The sequence below is a fragment of the Phasianus colchicus genome, chromosome 13 (genome assembly GCF_987193195.1).
Source record: "Phasianus colchicus chromosome 13, bPhaCol1.hap1.1, whole genome shotgun sequence".
Taxonomy (NCBI): Eukaryota; Metazoa; Chordata; class Aves; order Galliformes; family Phasianidae; genus Phasianus; species Phasianus colchicus.
The window spans coordinates 1,159,318-1,184,461 of record NC_143448.1 but is presented as its reverse complement, the minus strand read 5'-3'; the positions used below and the strand labels follow the sequence as shown (position 1 = coordinate 1,184,461).

At 41.3% G+C, this 25,144-nt stretch overlaps 1 protein-coding gene across 2 annotated transcripts in view; it reads left to right on the top strand.

The window, feature by feature from the left end:
* PHAF1 (phagophore assembly factor 1) overlaps window positions 1–21,818 on the top strand; it is a 31,296-nt gene extending 9,478 nt beyond the window's left edge. Inside the window, exons 5-17 of one of the 2 annotated variants that reach the window (XM_031615488.2) lie at window positions 1,247–1,290; window positions 1,559–1,638; window positions 6,084–6,178; window positions 9,941–10,038; window positions 11,723–11,835; window positions 13,116–13,249; window positions 13,835–13,918; window positions 14,609–14,691; window positions 15,732–15,775; window positions 18,342–18,385; window positions 19,737–19,795; window positions 21,169–21,241; window positions 21,684–21,818. In XM_031615488.2, the coding sequence (XP_031471348.1) occupies window positions 1,247–1,290; window positions 1,559–1,638; window positions 6,084–6,178; window positions 9,941–10,038; window positions 11,723–11,835; window positions 13,116–13,249; window positions 13,835–13,918; window positions 14,609–14,691; window positions 15,732–15,775; window positions 18,342–18,385; window positions 19,737–19,795; window positions 21,169–21,241; window positions 21,684–21,773 (1,041 nt within the window). In that variant the 3' untranslated portion in view covers window positions 21,774–21,818. The remainder of the gene's footprint in view (window positions 1–1,246; window positions 1,291–1,558; window positions 1,639–6,083; window positions 6,179–9,940; window positions 10,039–11,722; window positions 11,836–13,115; window positions 13,250–13,834; window positions 13,919–14,608; window positions 14,692–15,731; window positions 15,776–18,341; window positions 18,386–19,736; window positions 19,796–21,168; window positions 21,242–21,683) is intronic. The other variant, XM_090149705.1, reaches the window with a different exon arrangement.
* The last annotated feature ends 3,326 nt before the right edge of the window (window positions 21,819–25,144 follow it).

Sequence of the window (25,144 nt, the reverse complement as noted above, 5' to 3'; positions counted from 1 at the left end):
TAAAGTTACGTGCTTTGTGCTATGCTTGTTGCTTGTGTCTTGAAACTTGTGGGCTTTCCAAGCAAACTAGAAATGCTTCGGAGAACTCTTCCAGCTTTTTTATGAGTCAACAGCATACCACTAAATGTTGATTTTTCTTTCATTTTTTAATATATAGTGGTTTGGGCATTGCAAGTAGCTCTATTTAGGGTTATTTGCCAGGCATCTCCCCAAACCAGGACTTCCTTCTTCGCTGGCGATATTTTTGGGCTTTACAGCCACACACGGGTACAAGGAGTTCTGCTTTGTCCCTGCAGAGTTCTGCTTTGTGCTCCGGCTGAACAGTGCATCCTTCTAAAGCATGAAGAGCACATTTTCTTGACAGCAATTAGAATGGGCTCTGCCTATTTTCCTTTCCCTGCAGACAGAGGAGCATGAATATGGGGTGGAAGAAGATTTTGTTTGACCGTGATTACTCGCCGATCTATAATCTGCCTAAAGCCCAGTGTAGCCCCGGAAATCTAGTAACAGTCACTTGAAAATCACATAAAATCACTCTTGAATGCCAGTTTGCAATGATGTATTTGGAACAAAAGAGCCATACTTAGTATTGATATGTCTAGTAATGACTCCAGGGGATCCCCCTGGAACATTCAATGAAGTGTGAAATATTTAGTATACATTAGAGCTAAGTACTGTGGCTTTGGTTCCTTCTGGACTACTCTTCACATTTTCTGCAGTGCTTGGAGAGATGGAACTGGAATGTTACTGCTTAGTTCTGCTGTATTTATCTTTTCCTTTTTTAAAAAAAGTTGGGAAGTGGTAGCGGTGCAGTCAGCACTAGGAATTGCTGCCCTGTAGAGGTAGCGAGACTTCAAGGTACTTCAAGGTAGTAAGAGTGACCCAAAGAATGGCCTGCTGCTTGGTTTTCTTTAGAGGATCTCCTAACTGGATTACTTTTGGTCTTGCCTAAGAGTAGTCTGTGCAGAAATCAAGATGCTGGCATGCTAGTGGAAAGGCTACTGTCTGTGTATCAGTACTGACCTATACAGGACCCAGGGGTACCGTGCTGAGTTCACTGCTGTTCTTCAGTACTGTTTTGGATGTGCAATTAGTGAATGAATTCTTGGAATTTTGTCAGCCTGCGATTTCTCCTAGCAGAGCTGATAGGGAGAGAACCAAGTACTACAAGCTGGCTCTGCCTTCTGATAAGAATTTGCCTCTGCTTGATGTGCGAATGTGGTAATGTTTGTTTCCTATGTTTCAGGTGATTGAAGTTTATGACTTGACTAAGGTGAAGTTAAAATATTGGTAAGTATTTAAGACCTCCAACGATCTTTTCTTGATTCCAGTGACTGGTTCCTCTCCTTTTTTCGTTCTGAATTCATTTTTTAACTGTTCTTGTTAAGAAAACAATAACTGTTAATAAATAAATGTAGATAACCAAATATTGTGTTTGAGGAAGCTTACTCATTTCCTTCAGTCTTGGAGACTTTTCCAATTTAAATGTGTTGTTGCCTTTAGTAAACGTTTATAATCATCCATTCAGTACTCAGGGCAGACTCGTTTTGTTTTTCAGTGGTGTCCATTTTAACTCTCAGGCAATTGCTCCAACCATAGAACAAATTGATCAGTCATTTGGAGCAACGCATCCAGGAGGTAAGCCAAAATATTTCTGGGAATGAGAAGTACACCTAGATTGAGTGATCTTTTTCTATAAAGCCTTTCCTGTATGTCTGCCTGGAGAAATGTGTGGAGACTTCTGTTCTCAAATGATTTGAAGTTGTGTTCCAGAGTGGCCATGTTTTTATAGCTGGAGTCATTGGCACAGAATGCTGTTCTCAGATATCATTAATGATCTCTCTTGAACTGCCAGTACCAGAAAATTCTGAGCTTTGTTGTTGATACTGTTGTTTTTACACGTTCTTCCGCATGGTATGCTCTTAAGCGTCCTTGGGGATTAAGTATACCGTGAACATACAGACATTTGAGCTGATCTCCATGCATAGCCAGCCAGAACAGTTTGCAAAAGCTCTGTGCTCTGAGACACTTAGTTTGCATCTCCCTGCACCTCCTTTCTGCTCCTGGGAGTGCTTGGGAGATGTGAAGCCTTGGGGACAGCACGACCAGGACTGGGACAGGTTTCTGTAACCTGACTTGAACCCCCAGTGGCTTTTACAGAGCTACTTGGCCTTTTAACACCTCTATAGCAGAAGTGTTATTTTTTAAGTCCCTAGCTTACATGTGAAAATTGAGTTCGCCTTGGGGGTTTGTTAGATGATGAGAATAAGCAAGTAGTGAAACAGAAGAGGGGGATATTTGTAATTAACTGCTCAGGAACCTTCAATAAATGGAACCCCAAACTGGCATAACAGGAAAGAAGTTGAACTGCACGTGGTTGAGATATCTTCTTCTATTTTTAGCTTGACTGGGTTCATTTGCAGTAGTCAGGATGATCCCAGAAAGACTGGAGCTTTTTGTGGTTACTGGTGGTTGCACGTCCAGTCCTTGTGCCTATTCTCTGCAGGTGGTTTCTTGCACATCACAGAACAGAGTTTATTAACTGTGGAGGGTCATGTGGCTAAAGTAATATCATTGCATAAAAGCCTGCTGTAGTGGTTGACTATCAGATGGAGATAAATGAAGTTCAGAAGATTTCAAGCCGTAATACTCCAAGGAGCAGAGTAAGCCTTTTTAAATTCCACTTCAGTCATGATCTTAGCATTTCCTCTTGGGCACAGTCTGAAATGTATAGTTAGCTATTATGGAAATAGTAGGTACAAGAACTTCATAGAGTTTAGGAAAGGTAAAAGTGGCTGCATGCCCTTGACAGTTTGTAACTTTTGACTTGTTCTGTGACAGAGACTATTTGCAAATATTTTTAGAAAGTTATTGTAAAATTGTGGTGTTATGAAACTTAGATATAATGATCTCAACTGTAAGCATTGTTTATGATAGGACTAGCATGTTTTATTACTGTATTAAAATTGCATGCAAGCCCTTAAATATGTAGTTTGGAATCACGTGTTTTCATGCTTGCCAGATCCTCGTGCACCTGGCACATTCAATTAAAGCTTGCTTGCTTCATCTGATGATAGTTTTCACCTGGAGACATGTAGATATGCAAATCTGTTTAAGCTGTTGGCCTCGGTCACTGCTTCACTAGTGTGCAAATGCTTGTTCAGTTTTAATTTTGGAAATCCAGTATCTTCCACTAACAGCCTACTTAGAGTAAGTGCTCTCTAGTAAGCAGTCTGATGGTCATAAAGAATGTTTGAAGTGTAACGTGCAATGCAAAGTTTTGATAATTTTTTTCTGTTTCCTTAGACAGAAAAGGCAAAAACAAGCAAACACACAACACAGTAGTTTTTCAGCATGTGGGAGGGATGATGATAGTGTTTTCATGCCCCCCAGAAATTTGAGTTGATGTGGGTAGAGAAAGGTGGGAAAAGAAACTTTCCCCCATTGCAGTGTGACCAAAGGCCAGTCTCTATGAATGACAGAATGACACAGCTGTCTCCTTCTCTGTGCTGCTAATTTCCATAAGAGCCAATGCAGACTCTTTAAGATGAAGAGTATTCTGTTTGTCTCTGTGTTAACATTCACTAGAATTTCGTAACAGAATGTTGGATTTCCCTTAAACCAACGTGGTTACAGCAGAACTTTCCTGCACAGGCCACAGTGATAGTTTCAAAGCATATTTCAAAAGGTTAGCAACGTTTTTTTTTCTTGAAACCTTCAGTGAGCAGTTCTGGTTTTGCCCCGTCAGTGGTTTTGAAAAAGGAAAAGTCATCAGAAAAATTGTAACCAGCTTCGTTACCTTTTGGCCCATGTGAGTTTGAAATGTTGTAGTATCTTTGCCATAGAGCTGATTGAAATATGAGTGCTTTGAAGGTCAACAGCTTCATGAAAGCCAAGGCTTTATACCACTTTTCCATCTTCCTTCCATGGTCTCCTGACCTGAGCTCCTGCTGGGGAGTGCTTGCTCCTGCCAGTGGTTCTATTGCAGTCACATCCTGTGCTGCATCCTCGTGGATGTGGCTGCTTGCCCAAGCGCTGTTCAGCGTGGGTAAGGGCTGTGGGATTGAATGGCACTCAGAGAGAAAAGTGCTGCAGTGGTGTTACTGGAGGGGGGAGACCCCTGTTTTCCAGCTCTGTAGCTCTCAGAGGTTGCCCTCTGACTCTAGTGGGTGTCAGAAAAGTCTTGTTCTTGAGACCAGTGGGACTTGACTTCTGATCTACCTCTGTTTTGGTCAGGACTGGCTCTGCTCTGCTGGTAGCTGTGGCTTTGTCCCATCCATCTCTACGGGAACTTTTCCCAGCTGCCCACACTTTGCTGCTTTCCTGGAAGGCAGCATCCTTCCCGTTCCCTCTCCCAGAATGCAGCAGCAAAGAAGCAGTCCTTTTGCAAATTCAACTTTTTCTAGCAGAGTTAGTCTGCAGGATACCTGGGTAGTGGGTTTGAAAAGAAAAACAAACAAAAACCCCTAACAACTAAAAAATCCACATAGGTATTTATGACATAGGATCTTGAGGGACATCGAGAGAGATCTTCGGGATAAATAAGTTCCTTGCCCTTTAAACCTCAACATCAATAAACATTGCAGGGGATGGGAATCGATGCGATGTGTATAATCAGATATCACACTTGGCATGACTAGGGGAAAAACACTTCTCCAGCTGGCTGTGGGCTTTGGAAAAGATGCATCATAATTTATCACATGAGAGAGACTTGTGTAATTTTCCTGCAGATCAAAACATTTCCCTCTCCCCACACGTTTTGCTGTGAGTGACGGGGCAGGGAAAATGCTCTTAACCAGCACATTCTGCAGCAAAGACAAATGATGACTTCTGAAAGCTTAGTGCTTATTGCCTAACCATTATTTTTCTATCCTGGGCAGTCTGGCATCGTACAGCTATCTTGTGACATGTCTCCGAAGCTGAACATCTAAAAGGCACTTTGTTTTAAAAACAAACAAACAAAAACAAAGCCACAATTAAATGCTTTTTCTCTCTAAATGATAAGCTATGTTTTCTTAAATGTGAAACCATAAGGATGAAAAAAGAAAACCAAAACACCGAACTAGTTTCAACTGCATAAGTGGAAGAAAGCAGCTTCTCTTGCTGTGGGGTTTCTTCATTGTGGTGTTTTTGTTGTTTTGCCTCTGTTGTTTTCAAACCTTTCTGCAAATGAACCAGCTTCCATGTGTCAGAAGAACACTGTGTTCCACCCAGTGGCTACCAGGGGCAGGTTGAACCAAGCACCATCAGTTCCAGAGCTGTTCCCGAGCTCCCAGTCTGCTGGCATTGTTTTTAAGCTTTCCACAGTCTCACAAAACAATGTCTCGTCGGAGTAAACAATGGGATGACTTTTATTGCTGTTTATAGATGATGTTGAGCAATTTATTGCAGTAAATCGGGACATTCATGACATGATGACAACTGGAAGTCTGTGCGTGCCCTGATTTATTATATTTTTTAAAAACTGGTCTATCAGTGAATGTTTCTGATGATGCTATTCTTAATTATTGTTACAAGCGGACTAGGACTTGTGTGTCTGAAGCCTTTCCTTCTTGTATTACTGGAGCATGCGAGCTGGAGCTCCCCTTGGTAAAGACAGGGAGGGACCTGTGAGCCTTCCACTCCCCCCCCCCCCCCCCCAGGACCTTGCTTCCCAGTGGTGTGAAATACCAAATTGACCAACCTTCTGGGCTCTTGTGCTTGAAACACCTCACAGTCAGGGCTGTACAAGTGTCATACAACAGCAGAGTTGTTTAGTGGTAATAGTAGCTGCTGAGACTATTTTAATGATGTTAAGTGATTGTTGCATTGTATAACTGCATCATTAGGGATATATTAGTGCCTACAGGCTTACATAGGCAACTCTTATTTTAATAAATTTAAGGTTTCTCTTAGTGCCGTCTTTCAGCTGCAACAAATGAGCAGCAAACCAGTTAGCACCCAGTGTGACTGTGTTCCTCCCAACCGCATCCTCAGACATAGTGAATTAATTGACCTGCTGTGAAAGTGCTGTTGGATCTGAGCTGCTAGGGAATTTTGTCAGTTTTTCTAACTGTTTTTTTCTTTTCTTTTTTCTCTTTTAGTGTATAATTCAGCTGAACAACTCTTTCACCTCAATTTCAGAGGACTCTCGTTTTCTTTTCAGCTAGACTCCTGGACTGAAACTCCAAAGTACGAGGTCAGCAATCGTTCTTGGTTAATGGATAGTCTTTTTGCCTCTATGGTACTTGCAAAATATCACCTGCAGCGTCTAGCCTGCAAGTAAAAGAAACTAGTAATTTGGAAGAAATTTAACTCCTCAGTTGTGCTCTTATTTGTGCTGTGTATTCATTTTAGAGTTAAACATTCTCCTCCTTTTAGCAGAAGACACGCACTTAAAGCTTTGTACCGTGCACCAGGACTAACGATTCTGTTGTTGAAAAGAATCTGCTAAAAATACGAGCTCCCTCTGTGCAAATACATAAATATTAAGCAATCTAATGTGAAGCACTTTTTTTCATCAGATATTTTTGAATCTCATCAGAGTGATTATGCAACAAAACTAGGACAGGGTTCATAAAACACATTTTTTCTCTTAAGTGTCCTTCAGTGTGAGTGCTTTTAGAAAGCCAAGTGAATGAGCTTTATTTGTGATGCTTGCTGGCACAGTTGGCTAAATGTTTGGATGAATTACTGAATGATTGAATGTATTAATGTGTTCTCTGAAATCTTTGGAAATAAGATCACGTCTTCTGTGACTACCACCTGTGTTAATGAAAGCAACCATAACTAGTTTTGTATGAAGCTGGGGCAGCTTTCAGTTTTATTGTCTATGGTCCTCAGTGAAAAAGAATGCGTGCAATATGGAACCAGTAATAAAACAGAAAAGCATCAAATCAAAGTGTGAGAGATCCACTACCATGGTGGCATTTTTTCATATCACAGATTAGCTCTTTAGAAGTTGTATTTCAATGTATGAGAAAGCATGGAGCTGGTTGGGGAAGTTACCATTTAGCAGTAATGAAGGTCAGCTGAGTTCAAAAGTACTTGATTCATTAAGGTTAGAAAGGCCTCTAAGATGATATAGTCAACTGTAACCCCACCTCACCGTGCCTGTTAACCATGTCCTTCACTGCCATATCTGCATGGTGACATCTCCTCTCCCTGGGCAGCCTGTGCTAGCACCTCACCTCTCTTTCAGAGAAATTGCTCCTAATATCAAACCTGATCTTCCCATAGTACAACTTGAGGCTGCAACCTTTTGTCTTATCAATAGTTACCTGGGAGAAGAGACTGACCCCTGCCTCACTACAGCGCCCTTTCAGAGAGTTGCATAGTGATGATGTCTAACTTGGGTCTAACTTGAGCCTTGTATTCTCCAGACTGAACAACTGCAGTTCCATCAGCTGCTTTCCATGAGACTTGTTCTCCAGATCTTTCACAGTTCCTTTGCCCTTCTCTGGACACATTTTGGGGTCTCATTGCCTTTCCTGCTGTGGGGGACCCAAAACTGAACGCAGTATTTGGAGTGCAGCCTCATCAGGGCTGAGTACAGGGGCATGATTATTCCTTGTCCTGCTGGCTGCACTATTTCTGAATATAGAAGCTGGGATGCCACTGGTCGTCTTGGTCACTGCTGGCTCATGTTCAGCTGGCTGTCAGATCCTCTTCTGCCATGCAGCTTTCCAGACGCCCTGCCCCAAGCCTGTAGCACTGCATGGGATTGTTGTGACCAAAGTGTAGGGCCTGGGACTTGATCTTGTTGAACCTCATCCAGCTGGCCTCAGCCCATTGATCCAGCCTATCCAGATCCCTCTGAAAAGCCTTCCTACCTTCAAGCAGATCAGTGCTTCTTCCCAACTTGTTATCGTTTGCAAACTTTTTGGGGGTATGCTCACTCCCCTGTCCAGATCATCAAAGAACTGTCCTAATCCTGACCCTGGAGAAACACTACTTGAGACTGGCTACCAGCTGGATTGAACTCCATTCACCACTGCTCTCTGGGCCTGGCCATCCAGGCAGTTTTTCTTAACAAGTGGGGAGTACACCTGTCCATGTTGTAGGCTGCCATCTTCTGCAGAAGAACTCTGTGGGAGATGGAATCAAAGGTTGTATTAAAGTCCAGATAGACTACATCCACAGTCTTGCCCTCATCCATCAGGCAGGTCATTTGGTTGTAGAAGGAGATGATGTTGCTCAAGCAGGACCTGCCTTTTGTGAACCCACGCTGATCCCCTGCTGTCCCACACGCTGTAGGTGACTGCACTCAAGATGATCTGCTCAATGACCTTCCCTGATACCGAAGTCAGGCTGGCAGGCATATAGTTGCCTGAATTCTCCTTCCAACCCTTCTCATTGAAGGCTGTTGCATTAGGAAGTCTCCAGTTGCCTGGGACCTCCCTCACTGATCTGTCAGGACTGCTGATAAATGTGGGAAAGCTGCCTAGCAATCAGTTGTGCCAGCTCCCTCAGCACCCTCGGGTGGATCCCATCTGGCCCCTCGTGGAGAAGCAGGTCTCTATTTTCTCTTGAGTTGCGGAGGTTTATTCTTCTCCCCATCCCTGTCTTCAAGCTCAGGGGGCTGAGTACCCTGAGCATAACTGGTCTGATTATTGAAGATAGAAGCAAAGAAGGAATTATGTACCTCAACCTTTTCTTTTTCCCTGGTAATGTTTGCTGATGCATCTGCTGAAGGATGGAGATTCTCCTTGGCCCTTCTTTTGTTGTTAATGTATTTGTAAAAGCATGTTTTTGTTATCTTCTGCAATAGTGGCCCAAAAAAGTTCTAGCTGGGCTTTCACCTTTCTGCTTTTCTCTCTGCATTTCCTAGCAACTCTTCCTAAGTTGTCTGACCCTTTTTCCAAACTGTTTCCAAAGGGACTCTTCCAACCAATGTCCTGGACAGTCCAAAGTCTGCTCTTTAGAAGTCCAAAGTAGCATTTTTGCTGACCCCTCTCCTGACTTAACCAAGAGTAGAGATTCATTTCATGGTCGCTATGTCCAAAGTGACTTCCAAGCACCACATCTCCCACCAGTCTTTTTCTGTTTGTAAAAGTGGGTGCAGTGGGGCATCTCCCCTGGTAGGTTCTTACTAGCTGTGTCAGGAGCACACACCCTAGGAACTCCCTAGACTATTTTCTCTCTGCTGTACTATATTTCCAGCAGTCATCCAGTAAGTTAAAATCCCCCACAGGAACAAGGGTGAATGACTGTGTGACTTCTGCCAGCTGCTTGTAGAATCTGCTTCTTCATCCTGGTTGGGTGGTCTGTAACCAGGATGTCAGCCTTGCTGGCATTCCCCTTGATCCTTATCCAAAGGACAAAAGCTGAAAGCTAACGATAAGCCAAATAAAATATCCCAAGAAAGTAGCTTTTTGTGTATGAGTCGCAAATACATCTATAAATTAAATGGCTGAGCTCTTAAGAAGGTCAGTTCTTATATCAAAGGTCTGAAAGTGTAAGAACATAGTGATAAGTAGAGCAGAAAATTTATGCAGTGAATGAGTGTTCACCAGATAAAAGCATTTTGTAAACCAGCATCAATGTTAAAGGGATGAAATTAACATAGTGGAAGAGAAAAAGGAATTTCTACCTTTAAATAAGTTGTATTTAAGTTCTGAGAAATAGGCTATCAGTTCAAATGTTTTTATATTTCTAGTTGGTGGTTGTAAAACCACGAAAACTTGAATACTCATTGCGCACATGGCTCACTGACAAACTAGTGCCATCTTTTGGTGGATCAATGTAGTGAGTATTTCATTCCAGCTTGGGAATCCCAGAGTAGTGTAATGTAAACTCACACCATATATAAGGTTGGATTTTTTTTTAATTTATTTTACCTCCACGTGTTTGGCTAGAAACTTGCCTGGGTTGGTAAGATGTACTGTATTTCTAATGTAGCATTTGACCTGAAGAATTTCTAGTGTGTCAGGTTGATGAGGATGGTTCTCTGTCTCCCCAGCCTAACTTTGCGCATGGTCTGGCTTCTCTGCAAATTCCACATGGTGCGACTGTGAAACGCATGTACATCTACAATGGAAACAGCCTGCAGGATACCAAGTACGTCTGGCTGGTTGTGTGGTTTTGATTATTTACTATGCACTATTTCCTCCTCATTTATCTACGGTTTTGCAAATGCTAAATGTGATTATATATACTTAGTTTTTTATTTTTTTATTTTTATTTTTATTTATAGTCTTTCAGGAATTAAGTAGTCTGCAGAATGCTTTTAGATATAAATCTCTTTCCAACTTTCCAGTTGGGTACTGTCCCCCAACCTTGTTATCAAGTGCTGATTTGATTTTTGTTACTATGAAATCAGCTTGGCCTACCTGTTGTAGGCTAATTCAATTAAAGTGAAGATTAATTCATGAGATGGAGGAGGAAAGGCAGTGAATCTAGGAAGAGATGCAGATTATTCTTATGCACTTCTTATATTCTGTATTTTTTGCATACTCGTGACCTTTTCCTAGACAAATCCAACTCCTTGTGGCAGGCAGTCAGTCAGTTTGTAGTGTATTGGCACTATGTAATCATGGCAGGACCCTCCTAAGAGTTTTATACTCTCTTGCAATGTAAAAATAAATTATTTTAGAACTTAAGCCATGTGTGTAATCTACTGCTTAGTCTATATATTTTCAATTCCCTGGCTGAGTTTACTGCTCCAAGGAGGTAGCTGATGGAATAGTTGTGTTTGAGCATAGTTAGTGTTTTCTGTGGCAGTGTTCTGCCTTCTTCTAAGCAGCAATTTACTGTACAGCCTCTGATGTTCTGCTCTTTCTAAAAACACCGTTCCTGGATTTTGTTACCCAAGTTAAAATTGGAAGAGCTTTTGTAAATTCTTTCTTTTAGCATATAAACACCCAAACAAATATGTGGTAGTTTTGCAGAAATAATTGCAATTTAATGGCAGGAGAAGGTTAATGCATCCATAGATTACTGCTAAGGAGAAAGGAAACCTTGTTTACGCAGATACTGTCTCCTAATTAGAAATAAGTGCACTTCAGAAAAATGTTGTCTGTGCCCATCCGCGCCGTGCTGGGCTGCAGTGAGAGCACATGCTGATGCGGGGCTGTGCTGCACGTGTCTGCCAGCTCAGAACCTGCCCTGCAGCTCCATGCATTGACATAAAGGAGAAAGCCCCATCGAACTGAAGCACAAATAAAGTAGCTGTTTGATTGAAGGTATCTTGTTGGTTTCTGGGATAGTTTTCTCAAATGTTGTTGAAATTGAATTAAAACGAGACCTGTCCCAGGAAAGCAAAGTGATCATACATGTTTTATCCGCATGATCTGCTTTCACATTGTGGACTATGGAGTACATTCCCAGGTGCAGTGAGAGTATGTGGTGAAAGTGCTTCTGCTGTGCTTGGGTGATATGCTCAGTTTGTGTAGTAAGTACACTTAAAAATCATACAATCCCTATTTTCCTGCGCCAAGTCTGAAATGACACATTTTCATAGGAGCAGTTCAGAGGCTAGATGTAGTAATTTCTGGAGTTTTTGAAACTTGCTGTTAGTTTCATTAACAGTAAGGGTCCTTCATTTGAATCCTGGCTTGTTACTCCTTTCTTTTTCTCCAGGATTTCTAATCCTTATGTTAAATTTAACTTCCAGTCTTCAGTCTGAGCTCAATGCTGCTTTGTCAAAATTAATGTGCTCTGTTCCAGTGAACTGCCATCAGGTTGGTAATGGTACATGGGAAGACTGTGTCCTATGTGTACATGTTTGTGTGGTTGGTTTCAGGGCTCCCTTGATGCCGCTCAGCTGTTTCCTTGGCAATGTATATGCTGAGAATGTCGATGTGCTGAGAGATGGGACTGGACCCTCAGGTTTACGGCTTCGCCTACTCACTGCAGGTATTTGTGACACCCAGAGCACCCATAGGCTCTTTGCAGTGCAATTGTAGGTGTTTTCAAAACGGTCTTAAATAACCTTATTTCAAATGATTGGAAGCACAACAAAACTCAGTCACATTCTCCTGGCCTGGGAGACATCACCGAGGGCTGTTCTCTGTAGTTCCAGCTGACAAGTGTGGAAGCGTATCGATGCTATAGCCGGAGACTTCACTTAAAATTCAGTTCAGCTTTATTTTGCTATGGAGCCAAGCAGCCAGAGGGATAGAGGCTGATGTGAACCTTGTCCTTGTATGTGCTTTCAGAAACTGGCAGTCCTTAGAAATTAGGGAAAGGCACAATGACTGCAAATGAGACTTTTTCAGTGACCTTAATGTGTCAATGTCTTTTTAAAAAGAAATGCTGAGATGTTTGTAACAACTTTTACTAGCAGACCCTGCGTTCTTCTTGTGCTGATTTACTAGCTGTGTGTGCTTTAGGGGAGCACTTAGAATATTTTTCTGGTACACAAAAAATGGAAAGGATTAGAACTTGAGATGAAGAATAAAATGGTTAAAGTAGAGCAGATATTCTCAAGTTACTTTGCTTCTGTCTTTGCAGAGGGAGAAAATGGAGAGCTGTCTAGGACAGGGAACGTGTATCGTCACGTGCTAGGAAGGCAGTGAGCTATCATATTGTAAGAACGTAAATGATGTTGAGAAATTGGGCACTTCTAAGGTAGAGTGTCAAGTTGAGTTAGATGTGTATGTGCAACTCAAGAGAGGTGTTACCAGTGAACAAAATAATTATTAAAATGTCACAGCAGCGTTCAGGCTACCATTTGCAAAGAGGCAGTCTTGGCATGTAGTGTTCCTGTACCAAAGCCTTGCAGAAAGCCCTTTGCAGAACATGCCATGCGGCAGTTGTAGTGTGAGGTTCTCTGCGGGTATGTTAATTTGAGATAACTCTTGCTTAAAAAATTATGGGTGACTAAGTCAAAATTTTCTGATTTATTGTATTTGGAGGTGGCTCTGTGAATAACATACAGTGAGAATAATGTACACTGGGAAAAGCTAAATGTGTCCTGTGTTTTGTATTAATTCATGCATACGTGTACATGCATTCTGGGTGCTGCATTCCTGAAAGCAAATGGGATCACAGACTGATATCCTTCCGCTTGTTGACACGTAGCAACATATGTCAGCCATTCATCTCTGTAATGGGCTTTCAGTGAGATGTATTTGTAACAAACATGGCTCTCTGATGGCTCCTTCTGGTACTGAGAGGTGTCTCCTGTTCCTCAGGCTGTGGCCCAGGTGTGTTGGCCGATGCCAAGATGCGGGTATTTGAGCGCTGCGTGTACTTTGGTGATTCGTGCCAGGATGTGCTGAGCACCTTGGGGTCCCCGCACAAAGTTTTCTACAAGTCTGAAGATAAGGTAAGGGTGCTGCGTAGCACACAGGACTTTGTTACTGTCTCAGTTTAACTACAGGACCTGGGCTTTGTGGGGCCAGCAAAGTTAAACTTCCACGTAGCACAGATGATGAGCAATTAATTTGTCGTACAGTAGACCAGAATGAACCTGCTACATCATTTTGTTTCTAAAAGTATTTTAAGCTGAATTGATGCACATCAGTTTAAATTAATTAAAAAAAACACAAAAACAGAATAATCTGTCCTATCATTTTTAATCAGTAGGAAAATTGATAAAAATGGGCATTTCTATCCACATAAGCCGTAGCAAGTGTGTACCATTTATTTTTTTTAAAACATTTTATTTCATTTGAAGTAACTTGATATACTTTGATCCGTTCCTGGTGTTTTTATGGTAACAGCATGTGAGTAATCCTGCTTCATATAACTGAAAAAGAAAAAGCTGTCATGAAGCACAGTATCTGACATTTTTGAGCAAGGGCTTCAGTAAAAAATGAGATTATGACAATTGGTTTGAATGTAGAGAACCAATTGTTAATAATATTCATCTTTGGCAGTGTTTTTAACTTCTGAAAAATGATTCTTGCAGATGAAAATCCACTCACCCTCGCCCCATAAGCAGGTTCCATCGAAGTGCAATGACTACTTCTTCAATTATTTCACACTTGGAGTGGTGAGTGGGAAGCTTCCATAAACAAATGCATGTGAAGTTTTGATTTCCCTACACAGGAGTCCTTTCAGAATGCCAAAGGCTCTGGGGGATGAGAGACTGAAACTCTTGCTGCCTTAGGAATGTCCGCATATGAAAATAAACACTGACTTTTTCTAGCACTTGTGAATTCAATCAGTAACCTTTTATCTTATCTAGCACTGGGTGGTGAGCTCCTCATTCTTGTGCTTTGGTGTTCTCTTTGATTTTCTCCTTCTTCCATGCCTGATGCATAGGCAGACGAGCTTTTTGTTCTGAAGTCCATACTCCTGTCCAGTAGAACTGAGACAAGTGTGCCAGAGTAGCAATGATGAAAGCTTGCAGAGCTGTGGGAAGTACCTCAGCTTTTATTAGTGTAGTAATACAGCTATTTCGATAGTCTGGATTGGTGTAAATGATTAGTAGAAAGACAAGAGTTCCTTGGAAAAATTGCCAACATGAGCAAATGAATCTGCAGTTGTGGTCAAGTGCTGCAGGAAGGATGCTTTTTTTTTTTTTTTTAAATTTACAAATAGTCTCATTCTCAAAAATTACTTTTCATAATTCAGTGTGGTTCCAGTTGGATTCATGCTTGTTACTGTATGCAGGTACTGTTGCTACTCATCTCAAGTTTCTTCATGTCTGTCTGTTTTGTTTTTTCTTTTTCTTCAACAGGATATTCTCTTTGATGCAAACACTCACAAGGTGAAGAAATTTGTCTTGCATACAAATTATCCTGGTCATTACAACTTTAACATGTGAGTGTAAAGAACTGATCTGTTAAAGACTATTCTAAAGCAGCAGAGAAGGGCACCTTATGTTCATTTTATAGAGTTCCTGTAATTTTTCCCAAGCGTCTTTGGTGTACCTGGTAACCAGTGAAGGTTTCAAACATCATTATTAGCACATCAGTTATTATTTTCTTTTTTACTCTTAAATGTCTTTATATCGCCAGGTATGTCATCAAGTAGTTCTTGATCCAGCTGGTGTCCAAACTGTCTTGCTAGAGGCAAGATAAGCTGGTGTTTTTCTTGACAGTGTTTCAGTCAGTGCTTAAATTTTCTTTTTTGTTCTCTTGTATATTTCCAGTACTTCTTAAGAGTGAGCTATTTAGGAGGCACACTGAGCTGTGCTCTCTGGTGACAGCTACAGGACCCAGGGGAACAGCATGGAGCTGTGTAAGGGGAGGGTCAAGTTGAGGATTAGGAAGAGGTTCCTCACCAGAGGGTGTTCAGGCCCTGAAGCACGCTGCCCAGAGCAGTGGTCACAGCCCCAAGCTACCAAAGTTCAAGGAGCATTTGAACAATGCTCTCCGACGTATGGTCTGATTTTTGTGTGATCCTGTGTAGAGACAGGAGTTGGACTCAATGATCCTTGTGGGTCCCTTCCAACTCAGGATATTCTGTGGTTCTGTGTGAGCTAAGGAATAAGTTATAGGATGTCTGAATAAAGAGAACATGTTTTCAGGCAGTAAAGCATTATTACTGGAAAAATCTGTAGTACTTTTTCTAAGCTGAGTACTTATCTATCCAGTCTGTGTCCCAAGAGTAATTTGTGCTGAAGGACCTTTTGTGTCCTTTAGAAAATTGTGCTAGAACATTCCAGGTTGATATCCTTTCTGGTGTAGAAAATGAAAGTGGTGATTTTTCCTCTTAATCTGATACTGTCAAGACTCTCCCTTTCATATTATTATGCAAGAAACTTTTCACTGAACTGCTTATTAGGAGCTCTTGATTTGGCTGTGTGGTTTATGTTGGCTCTGCTGTTATCTGATAGCTTTACAATTTGCTCTTTCTAGCTACCATCGCTGTGAATTCAAGATTCCACTAGTCATTAAGCGAGGTGAGTATGTCTTCTGTTGTCCAGTTTCAGGGTGCTTATGCCACAGAACACAAAATGGCAGTATAATGATTTTGCATTTGTCATGCATTCTTGATTATCAGAGGATAGAGATATGAATGTGTTTTCCCAAGTAGTTTGGGATGGAGGGGAGGATGAGTCAGGTAGATTTGAGCCATCTGTCTTAGAAAGGATAACTGGTCCTGAATTTATGGCAGAAAAGCCTTGGGATCAGGAGCACGTGGGAGGTGGCAGGCATATATGGATTACAGCAAAAGAGCTAATCATTTTGTGCTGCATGTGTTAGGCCTGTGCTGTGACCACATTGGGTGGGTGCTATGCAAACACCAGCCAAGGTGCTGCTGCTTTGCCCTGAATCAGTATGGTTATTCTTTGGGGCCCAAACAACATTCCCTCCGTGGTCAGTGGTCAATGGACCACAGTCTCCATGGTCAGTGTCTCTTGGTCTCTCCATAGTCAGTGGTCAGTAGACTTTGGTCGGTAGCTCATGGTCGCACTGTGGTCAGTGGTAATGGACCTTGGTCAGTAGCTCAGGGTGCCTCCATGGTCACTGGCAGCACTCCCCTTGTCACCAGCTCCCAGTGAAAACAGGGGTTGGATTGGTTTTTTTTAGGGTTAGATGGTGATAGGTTGACAGTTGGACTTGATGATCTTAGTGGTCTTTTCCAACCTTAATGATTCTGTGGAATTCCATGCTAATCTTGAAGATGAAATTTTTTTGCTGTTTTTTTTTTCTTTTGAAGTGAAAAATACTTAAAGATGAGTTCTGCAGTTTTTTTATATTATTTATACTACCTTGTCTACTTGCTTGGATCATCTTTTAGCTGCAACATTGCTAATTTTCTGTAATGGTGCCACTCTTTTGGCTGAAATAGATTCCCTTGTACATAAAGACTCAGAGTCTGTAAGGCAGAGTTAGTTGAACTGTTGAACTTCTTAATGATGTGCTGCTCACTCTTGAAAGGTTTATTCATGATATTCAGTATGAACTTGGTAAAATGTGGTGTAGTTGGGAATGAAAACAAACAATCAATATATATCATCTACATGATGTAGATAAAATTAAGTATGTCTGTAGTGTCCACTTGAAATGTCCAAGCTCAGGAAATAGCGTTGTATGCTGCTCCCAGGTTCTCGTATGGGATAGCAGTGCTAATTCAGCAAGATACTGAGATGTGCAGAGCTCTGTGCATGCAAGTCATCTAAACAGAGTGTGGGGGAACCTTCTGTAGTGGAAAATCAGTGTGATCCAAAGAACCTTCACTGATCTACTGTCTATCCAGGGAATACTGGGTGCTTGTGAGGCTGGGGTTGCGTTCTTCATTTGATTGGTTTTCACTGAAAGCATTCAACTGTGTAAAATGCAATTCTACTGTGGATGTCACAGCAATCTGTGTGTGTAGAAAAATGATGCTTCATTAGAAAAATGAAGCTTATATGAAGATTGATTTGTCACTCAGTCAAGAGGATAAGCATGAAAGTTCTGCTCAGTTTTTTGTTTTTTTTTTTTGTTTTGTTTCAATTCTGTTCCTTTAGGTTATAAGGCAATACTTCAGATGCATTCATTTCTGATTCTTTTTATTCAGCTCGAGTATCACCACGGAGCTCTCCTGTATGCATCCATTTCTTTGTTGTTACTGTTGTTCTAGTGGTTTTTTTCTTCACTTGTTTCATTTCTAATTCACCCTTCTGTTGAGGATATGCTGGGGACACATAAGTTGAAAACAAGCATGACAAAACACACACAGAGCCCATCTTTTCCCATCTGGTGGCAGTGTATGATGCTTACTCTCTCCTGTACTTCAGCTTCAGACAGTGAATTGACAGAGTTAAGTTGCAGAGTCACTAAGCTCTTTCACCAGAAAGAGACCACGTTTGTTTAGCAGGTGGAAAATACAGAAGAGCTTTCAATCAAATTAAAGACCATTTGCTACGTTTGGCTTCGTTAACATCTAGCTCCATTCCTACTGCTTCAGGGAAATGCTTTCAGTATTTAGAAGTCACTAAATGTGTGTATAAAACAGTGCTTGAAACCACCAGCAGACAAAGCAATTCTGAGACTGTAAGTGTAAATAGGATGCTGTCCTCACCTGCAGTTTTTCCTGTTTCTTCATGGGTCGTGGGTTTTTTGTTTGTTTACCTTTCTGCAGTAGTGATGCTGGGGGGCTGTCGTTCCCAAGATCTCTGCTTGCTTTGTTTTTGAGGCTGTGGTGCTTCAGCCCCAAGCTGTGGGCTTTGCCGGCCTCCTTTCCAAATGCAGTAGTGTGGGACCTGGGTGGCACGTTGTGTTATTTTGGGAAGTGTCTGTGGTAGGTATGTTAGCCTTACAGAGACGTTGTTTCTCTCACACTGACATTCTTATACACAGCAGGAGAATTAATCAACATTCTGTATGATTCTGGTTGCTAGTAAATGCTAGTTAATTTGTATATCAAGTGATGTAATGCTTGCATGTCTCCCTCTATCTAAGCTAACCTCCCTACATGAAGGACTACACAGGGGTCTGTTTGAGCATGAATTAAAAGGCTTTTCTGTTTTTCTTTCACAGATAGCGCCGATTCACAGACTGAAACATGTACAACGTACAGTAAGGTGAGTCTGTACAGAACTGAATGGTTTCTTCCTTTCCATAAGCCCCTTAAATGTTCTATGCTGAATTTACAATGCTTTCTGTAGAAAGAATAGCAGTTGTTTTATATAGTTTTAAAATATAAAAGTTGCAAGCCAAAACTTACTGTGGTTGTGCTTAGTGATTCAAATGTTTAAGAACTGAAGGTGTTTTAATAGTACACTTTGAGCACACGTAATCACTGCGTGCATCTCACTGTAGCATAGCTGCAGGTAGAAGCAGGACAGAAAGTGACACAGGGAAGAGAGAGAATGGTGGCTGGATGCTAACAGGAAGAGATGTTCTTAAACCAAATTGTCACAGAGCCTTTCTATCTCATGTAGCTCTTGAAGACATGCAGTAGGTAACTAATAAGGTCACATGTTGTTCCCCTTTCTTCTGAAGGATGCCAGTAGTTAGATGTTTTTCAGGGCAGCAAGTCTTGCAAAACTCACTGCCAGTGTGACACCTCATGAGGGCAGCAGGCTGCTGGAGGATCATATAGCATGCTTTTCCCTGTGAAGTTCCCAACTGGGCAGTTGGTGCTCTGTGTTTGAGAGCTTCTTTAAGTTGAAAAACATTGTGAAAATTCTGCTCAGAAGTGGTTCTACTGTTAACATTCAGCCAGGGTCAGTGCTGTTTTTGTGGCTCTGAGGGTTCACTTTCCTTGCTGAATTCTGGGTTCCACAGCAAAAAAAAAGAAAAGGCGACCATGAAACGAATCTCTACTCTTGATTAAGTCAGGAGAGGGGTCAGCAACTTGGAAGCTACTTTTCTTTGCTTTCTGCTTTAACTTACATCGCATTCTTCAGTGCTTTGACCTATTTCAACTTTGTATGTGAAACTTCAGCTTTTGGTAAGTCTGTTTACAGTGATAAAAATTGCTGGAAATTCCCTGTCATTAAATAGTGCAGCTTTCCTCCTCTCTTCCCAACCTGCTTGTTAAATGAAGGAGGGACTTTAGGAAAGGCTAGCAGGGTGCTGTTTCTCCCTCTGCAAAAATATGCAAAGGGACGTTTTGCTGAGGTTTCCCACAGCTGCTTAAAGGACATTCATTCACTCTCCCTGAAATGCTACAAGACTCAGAGGACTCACAGATTTTTTATATAAAACTTAAAGCTATTTTGAGACAAAAATGAGAATAAACCCTGAGAGCAATTCCTAACTTTGAAAGTTTCTGTTACTGAGTACAGCTCTAGTCACAAAGTACAAAGTAAATGCAGTTAATCAGCAAACAAGCGTGTTGCAAAGATGGATGTGATTCGATTCCTAGATTGAAAAATAAAAAGTTTTCCTATTACTTGCTTTAACAGAAGGTCTTTGGTATATTTGCAGTGGGACAGTATTCAGGACCTCCTGGGGCACCCTGTAGAGAAGCCAGTGGTACTTCACAGGTAAGTAAAGATCTCTTTCTTTTGCTTGGCAGGGATTGAGCTGATAACAGGGGATGGGTTTAGGTAGAAGGAGATTATTTATTGTGGTAGCTGCTTCTGGGATTCTTTATTGTCAAAGTTTCGTGCTTTTGGAACAAGTCTAGATAATTGCTTTCAGATGAATGAAGGGCTGACATGCAGAAAGAGTATATTTCCAAAATTCCTTGAGCTGTAAAATCCAGTGAAGACCTAAGCAGCATATGAAAGGAATGTTTCTGCTTATGTATAATAAATAGTGTAGGTTGTTTATAGTACAGTCACAGGCATTTCAACAACGTGACATCGGTGTCTGGAACATATGGCAGCAATCTGTCTGAAGAAGTTTTGCTTTTGGGTACACGCATGATTGTTCTACAGTTCTTTCAGACTGACTGAGGATAGAATAGTGTGCTTAAATTTACTCTGTTCCTGCAGGGTCTGAGCTGGTTGTTGGGCAAAAAGGGCATTACCTGTTTGCAGAACTATTGTGGTATCATATGAACCTATGTTATATGTCAGGACAAGTGTAACTTAGGAGTACTGTGCCCTTTCTTCTCCCTTACTCCGGTTTGGTGCCAGTGAGGTAGAACAGAAACCATGTCAAATAAAGCTGGAATAAGATAATGATTATGTATAGCCCTTACCCATTTCTTTTTCTGCGTTCAAGAGAGTAGATCACCCAGAATTTTCTTTACTGAACACGTCTATAAATGTCTTAGACATGCAATTTGAGAAGCCTACCAGTTATAAGAAAGGCCCGAAGCTATTTTCTCATTGTTTTTTTGGCTGTAATCTAAAATCCATTGCAGTGAGCAAGAGTCTGCTATCATTGCATACATGATCAAAAAATATCCACTGATGGATTACTCTTGAAATATACTGTGTAATAACATTGAGATTATTCCATTTCTGCATCCGAAGACTAATTTTTAACATGAGACAGCACATAGTGAATACACTTGAAAGAGGCCAAGAGATTGAAGAATGGCAAGGGATCTTGCACAAAAATAATTTGTAATAGATTATATGGTGCTTCTGTCTTCCTAAGCATCTGTGTATTTTCAGAGTTTATCCTGTCCAAGTTCTGTGAAATAGAGTTTTCCTGCAGAGGTCGTTAGTGACTTTGATTCTTTTCTTCCTGGTTGTTAGGAGCCCTTCTGGGACGTTAAACAGAAGTATCCTCTGGCTCACACAGAAACTAGCAATGCTGTTGCACAACATAGATTGGCTTTCTTTTTGTGAAAGCCTTCAGTGCGATAAAGATACTGTACTTTACATTGTATTAATGAATGGTTATTCTTACAAGGAAGATCCCAGTCTTCACGCATCCATTTTTCCCCTTCTCTTCCATTCAGGTCATCATCTCCGAACAACACTAACCCATTTGGGTCAACTTTTTGCTTTGGACTGCAACGAATGATCTTTGAGGTAAGGAGAGAAAAGCCTGATCCCCTGAGCAAAAGAAGATTAGGAGTTTGCTGGTACTGCTACTTAGTGGCTTCTTATTTCAACAAAAGCCAGCGTTTAAGCTGTGTTTTTGGAGATGGTGGGCAGAACAGGCAATTTCCCAGTTCCTCTCTGAGGCTGTACATTTGCACATTGAAGCTGGCATTTCAGCACTGTTACCTTCAGCTTGTACTAGCAGGAGGTATGTGAGTTCAGCTCTGAGTACTGGTGGGGCATGCTGGTGTATCAATGTCATGGAAGCCTGGAGATCCTTTTTAGGAACTAGCCATGAGTTTTCTGTTTGTGAGCTTGCTTTCCTTTGTTCTTGGGATTTCTTTGTTCAGGCAGATCAGTTCCATATTTGCTGTTTTGACTCGGTCTGCAGTTCGTCTAATTCTCTTTTTTCCCTGCCATCCTTTTTCAGGTAATGCAGAATAATCACATAGCTTCTGTTACTCTGTATGGCCCAACAAGGCCCAGCAGCCAGTTGAGAACATCGGACCTTCCCCAGTGAGCATCCCCTGCAAAGTCAGCTAATCTAAATGCTACAGAATTAGTACAGCGTGCCTTGATTTGCTGCCACTTATTATACGGAAAGCACGTTATGATTTTTGTTTCTGTTCAATAAGTCTTTCCACCCAGAAGTGGTGTGGAAAGGAAATTCTCTCAACCCTTCATCATGGGGCGTGGAACTGTTGATGGAGGAAAGCAGCTTAGGTGCCTGTGCCGTCGAATGTTCCTCTCGGTTGCCCTCATCCTATGCAGCACAGAGCTGGAGAGTACCCCCATCTGTGCCGACGGGAGGGGGACACAGGAGGGGGACACGTAATGACTGCAAGAGTTAGAAGCACAAACTTTCTGAGCCTTGGAGCATCTGGAAGCAGGTATTGATTTTAGTCTGTTTGTGTTACTGTATTGATGTGGTGGTCACATTTTAAGAAAACGTGTGCGTGTACATATATAGATATAAACACATCGATATTTCTGTGGCTTAGGACATTGTACCAAGTGTGACAAGGATGTATATATGTCCATGATTTCAGGCACCGCATCTTCATGTAACTTTAAACCAAGCAAGTAGCATGTGCATAATACTTGGTTGTAACATTTGCACTACATACACTTTAATTACTTGATAAATGTTTATCTTCACTGAGGAGCATCTGTGTACTGGGCGTGAGTGGGGTGTGATGGTTATTTAATGTACGCTGCGCATAAAGCTTATTTATACAGTGGATGGAGTTGATCCAGCTTCCTGCACTAATACGTACTTGATGTGCTGAAACAATTTTTTTTCTGCCATGGCTGGTTTACTGATTTTTGTTTTTTTTTCATATGCAATTTCAAAAAATGCAATTCTGGAAGAGGTTATTTCTGTGATCGAATTACGTTTTAGCGACGAGGTTTGACACAGTATGTCTGGAAAAAATGGGTGAAGAAATAGCATTGCCTCATATCCATCCCTTCCCAATCCCCTTTTTTTCCTACTGTTTCCTTGGAGAGAGAGAGAGAAGTTGTATCTAAGAGAGAGAATTCCCCGAGCTCTGCCATCACCACAAACACCTTTTCTGTCACTTTTGATGTACGATTTTAAGTTATGCCAAAGGTTTAGCCAAAGACATCCTTCTTGTTTCACCTTCCTGTACATAGGCGCTAACTGCACACCCCACCCCAGCAGACAGGACATAGGCTTCTTTCTAGTTGGGAGATGCTGCTCGCAATGTGTTATCCCAGGAGGATACTTTAGGTTTATAGTTCTTTTATCAGTCTTATCTGGGGGAAATAGGTGGTCTGTCTTTGAAATATTGAACCCTTTTTAAAAATGGACAAGAGAAATGTATAATTTTATCCCATTTTTAATATTTTGGTGTAGCAACTTGTGATACATAGATGACAATTTTGTGAGTTTTACTATGTGTGTACAGATTTTGTAAATATGACATTTTTGTAATTTTAACTCCATGTACAGTGTAACCCTGTATAGTTTATCAATGAATGCAAGATAGGAAATCGAATGTTAACAAGTTTTGGATCTCAGACCAGTAGCAGGGATAAATGTGGTGTGTGTGTGAGACGTTCTTTGCCATTTAGTCTTCCTGTATACTGTGATACTCTAAAATGTTTTGCTAAAGCAAACAAAAAAAAAAGGCACGCGGGGAATCTAATGGATAAGGAAAAAGTTACTGTTTACCTTTATCCCTAGGTGTCACTCCTGTTGAATCCCTGTTCAATCTGTGCTGTCTCCCGTGATCATTGCTTGCTAAGAAAATTCTATGCCTCAACTTTCCTTTAGTTTCCTCTCTAATTTTAATTTCATTTTACATAGCCCTTCTGTAAATTAAATGGAATAATAATGAGCATGTACACTGTAAGAAAAATAAAACAAGACTCTCAGTTATTATTTTTGTGTTAAATACAGTTACTGGGTGTTTTTGTAATAAAACCATGGATGTTCCTGCTTTTTTTTTTTTTTTTTTTCCCCTTATCAGTTAGTCCTTTTATTTTCATGCCTTTCAGGTGTGATATTTGAAATACCTTACTGGCATCCCTCCTTTTACAGCCCATTCTCCAAAGCAGCAGTACAGATAGGAGCATACGTAGCAGCCTTTGTCTCAGCAGGCACCTGAAACAGAATCACCAAGGTGTTGTTACTTCCCTTGAAATGGGGGATGAGAGTCTTTACAGTGCTGTAAATAACTTGCACTGTGTTTAATGAATGCTGTCGTTCCACCTACATGAGCTTTCAGGTATTTCCCTCAAATGGATCAAGTTTAAAGGCTAAACACCTTGTCTAATGTCTGCAGTGAGAAGAGCAGACCTGATTTCTCCTGCAGCTTGTTTGCACCTTGAGGTTCTTCTGCAGAGAAGCTGAGAGCTTCCTGCAGGGCAGGTGCTTCTCCTGCAGGTGGAGAAGTGCTCAGTTGTGCAGCCTGCCCTCCTGGAATGTGAGATGGCTTTGGTCACGCCGTGCTTACTGTGCTCTCAGAGAACTTTGGGATCTCTGACTGGAGATGCTGTGGGCACTTATGTTCAATACTAAAACATGATCGTACTGCTAATAATTTCAATAACTTCAATAAATCCTTTTCTAACAGTGACTTGGTTTTAGCTGCAGGAGGAGAAATTCTTGATGGAGCAATTTGAGCAAAGGCTACGCAAATGCTTCCAATGTCCACCAGCTGTAGTTCTCCAGGAGTGGGAGGTCAGGACTGTATAGCCCAAGCTATTTAACAGCTTCAGTGCTCCCATTTCACTTGAGGTACTTGGGTGAGTCAAAAAAAAATATATATATATATATATACACACATATATATAGTAGATAATTAAATGTTCCTTCTTAATAACTCAGAGACTTCTCAAGGTCGATCTTGAAGCATGGAAGAAAACTTGCTTTGAAAAATCTTGCTTGGGCACTAAGAAGAACACAGCTCATTAATTTAGCGTGAATTGTTCTTATTTCCTTTGCTCCCTGTTGTAGCCTTTCGATTTGCTGGCAATTTCTTCTGTAAGATGAGAGAGCTTTTTGTCCATTAGAAGATTACCCTGGCCCCTAACCCTGTCTTTAAGATCTATTAAGAGCACTTTGCTGTTTTGCAGAGCTGGGCAAGAGGAGGAGAGAAGGAGTCTCCAAAGATAATTTATCAGTGAGGAATGAAAACACTTTCCCCTCATTGCTTGGGTTTGGCTTGTTCTTTTTGGTTTCAATCTGCAGTTTCCTCTCAGATGGGTATGGAGAGAGAATGTAGGACAGCTCCTCTGGGTCTTGTTCACTTACCCTTTGTAGGTGCAGCTGTTCATAGCTTGTTTGTCTGAGATGGTTTGCTTTGTTTTCCACTGTCTGGAGTAAGCTAGGCCAAGCAGTGCCTGTACAGATGCCTTAGGGCA